Source organism: Pteropus alecto, unplaced genomic scaffold (assembly GCF_000325575.1).
Source record: "Pteropus alecto unplaced genomic scaffold, ASM32557v1 scaffold313, whole genome shotgun sequence".
NCBI lineage: Eukaryota > Metazoa > Chordata > Mammalia > Chiroptera > Pteropodidae > Pteropus > Pteropus alecto.
This window is the reverse complement of record NW_006434832.1, coordinates 1,185,072-1,187,810: the sequence shown is the minus strand read 5'-3', so window position 1 is coordinate 1,187,810 and position 2,739 is coordinate 1,185,072. Positions and strand designations below refer to the sequence as shown.

The following is a 2,739-nucleotide window of genomic DNA, read 5'->3' as shown; positions in this document are numbered from 1 at the left end:
CACCCTCTACCTTGTACTCAATCAGAGAACAGGTTGGAGGGTACAGCATGAAGGTGGTAATTTTCATGGGGTATCAATATGCAAGAAACATAATGGGGGGCAGCACTAGAAGGGTGGGAAGCAGGCCACCTGGCTGGAAGCCTGGGGACAGAGGAGCCCACAGCCTCTCCCTACCTTCTGTGCCACCACCTTCATCTCAGTGATGTAGGCGGACATGGCCTCCTCCCTGCTCATCTTGCCCAGGCTGTTCCAGGCATCCCTGGGGGGCAGAGGGCTGTGAGAGGCTGATTGATAGCTGAGGCTTGTTTGCCCATCTGTGGGGAGCTCACCACTTATATCGTCCAATGGGGTCCCAGAACCCAGGCCGGGGGGCCAGGCAAGGCCCCATGGTAGCCTGTTTGTAGTAGCTGTAGAATCGCAGCATCTCTTCATAGGAGGGGCGGTAATAGCCTGGGCAGGAAGTTGGGAAGTGGAGGGCAGAGCATCACCCCCAGGTCCAAGAAGATGGAGGTGGGGGGAGAACCACCCCTTGGAGAGGGCAGAGATGAGGGGTCTACCCAGGGGCAGGAGGCAGAGGGGACCCCCAGGACAGCCCAGGCAGGGACTTGTCTGCAAAAACTCACCGGATCAGGGCCTCCTAGGATGTAAACCCCAGTCATGTTGACCCCCAAATGCAGGTCCCCATGCCCTCACCCTTACTGTTCTTAGGCAGGTTCTGAATGACTCTGACTGCGGCCTGGAACTGTTCCTGGCAGTCCGGTTCTGGGCTTTCATTCTTGGTACCCATCCCCAGCTGCTCCAAGGCCCTACTTTGGAACGACTCTGTAAGAATAAGCCTCCGTGTGAGCAGGCCTCCAGCGTGACCCTGGCACACGCCTCCTAAGCCACTGATCCACTTCCCAGAGAGGCAAACTAAGCTATTCAGAGGCCTGAATGAGATACCTGGGAAGGCCAGAAGCTGTGGCTGAGGAGACACTTTTTCCTACCCCAAGGCAGCGTAGGTGAGTCCTGGGTGCGTGGAGAGGACCTCCGTGGGTGAGTGGAGGGGCAAGTGGCAAGGGGTCGCAATGCCCCTCTAGATACACATCTCCAACTTCTAAAAAGGCGAGTGGGCGAACAGACTCACACCCTGGTCCCCGCACCCCGGCGCGGCCCAACCTCCCGTCACTCACCCCGCAGAGCCTACTCCCAGGACACCAGTGTCCTCTCTCGCCATCAGCTGGAGGCTTCCTACTGACCTCCGGGCCGAATAGGGATGCGGAGCGAGGGGGGGAAATTTAAACCAATGAGAGAGCCCGTTTCAGATCCGGCTTCTATTCCCAGCCACTCAACGCGGCTCTTTCATGATTATGCAAATAGTTTGGTTGTGCCTCTCCCAATCAGGCGGGGCGAATCCGCGGGTCGGCTCCCCAACCCTGGACTGCTAGAGGCGGGCGGAAGCGCCTCCTGGTGGACACGGTGAAATGACACGGAGTCCTCGCGCCTCCTGTTGGAAACCCGCATCTGTCAGCTGAACCCCGGTCCTCTTACCACCCGTTGTAGAGAAAAAAGGGAGTCATATGTTGGGGTCAGGAGTTCTGGAGGAGGGGCAACGGAGCTGAGTTTTAGAAGCCTTAAGAGTAAGCCAGGGGGAAAATGAGGAAAGTCATTCCTGGAGGAAGAAATTAGGATATCAAAAGTGCAGAGGCGAAGACTTACTTGACATTCAGAAAGAACATCCAGAGAGGGGTGGGAACCCCAACCAGCATACAGAACTTCTGGGTCGGGGGTATTTGAGAATGGAATAGAGCCTGGAGCAATTAGATGGCAAATCTTGGTCCTAAGAAACTAAGCTTTCTCTTTGAAATGTCACGCTCTTGGCCGCCGCCAAGTGGCTGTGTGCGCCCAGCTCTCGGAGCCTCCACCTAGGGTACTTAACGGCAGACAACGCAGACGTGCGCGCACACGCAGTCACCTGTCCATCCCACCCTTCATGCACAAATACGCAGGTGGTTTCACATATAGTAAGTGTACACATGACACCAGAACCTGCACTCGACCCACGGGTTGATGTCACTGACATCTACGCAGCTTGCAGCGGCCGTCCCGGGTTGACCAAGCACGCGGCTAGGGTGCCAACTCATCCAAGCCTCGAACCCCAGAACCCAATTCTGCCGGCGACTCTAGACTTAGCGCCACCCCATCTTCTCCAGACCAGTCAGCTTCGAGACTTTTACCACTGAGGGGTCGGCAACCGGCCGAGCACCGAGAGGGTTAATCCTATGATGTCACAGCCGGAGTCTTTCTTACCCCCACCCACCACTTCCCGCTCCCCACCCCTCCGGTTCGGGCTACACTGCCACCTGGCTCAGCTCCCAGGGTCCTTGACCCAGGACGAGCTGCCTTGCACACCCCGTTCCCTGTCTGGCTCCCTTCTGAGGTCTCAAGGTGAGACCGGAGAAGGGGAGGGTGGTCCTGAGTTCACACTGAGTCAGGGTCCGGGGGAAAGGTGTCTGTGCCGAGGGCAGCCTTCGCCCCCTCCGGTGCCCCCAGTGGAGGTGCAGGTCGCGAATGAGGCCGGGATCCGAGGACTGCTGGGTGAATGGGGACTCATGAGCAGGGGGCAACGCCGAGACTTGGTGGGAGAGGGCGGCTCGGAGCCGACTCCTCTCCATACCTCGGGGAAGGCCCAACTCCCCGCCTGAAGTCACAGCCCCCTCTCTGCCGCCGCCTCGCGCCTCCCCCGCGCCATCCTCAGCC

At 58.5% G+C, this 2,739-nt stretch overlaps 1 protein-coding gene across 7 annotated transcripts in view; it reads right to left on the bottom strand.

Annotated features, from left to right (window-relative positions):
* ACBD4 (acyl-CoA binding domain containing 4) overlaps positions 1 to 1,251 on the bottom strand; it is a 6,310-nt gene extending 5,059 nt beyond the window's left edge. For 5 of the 7 annotated variants that reach the window (XM_015588050.2, XM_015588053.2, XM_015588054.2 and 2 more), the window contains exons 1-5: positions 1,173 to 1,237; positions 943 to 1,096; positions 694 to 822; positions 330 to 450; positions 175 to 259 (exon numbers count right to left, since the gene is read on the bottom strand). In XM_015588050.2, coding sequence (XP_015443536.1) covers positions 175 to 259; positions 330 to 450; positions 694 to 787 — 300 coding nt within the window. In that variant the 5' untranslated portion in view covers positions 788 to 822; positions 943 to 1,096; positions 1,173 to 1,237. Of the gene's footprint in view, positions 1 to 174; positions 260 to 329; positions 451 to 693; positions 823 to 942; positions 1,097 to 1,172 lie in introns of all 7 variants that reach the window. The other 2 variants (XM_015588051.2, XM_015588052.2) reach the window with 2 other exon arrangements.
* Between the last annotated feature and the right edge of the window lie 1,488 nt (positions 1,252 to 2,739).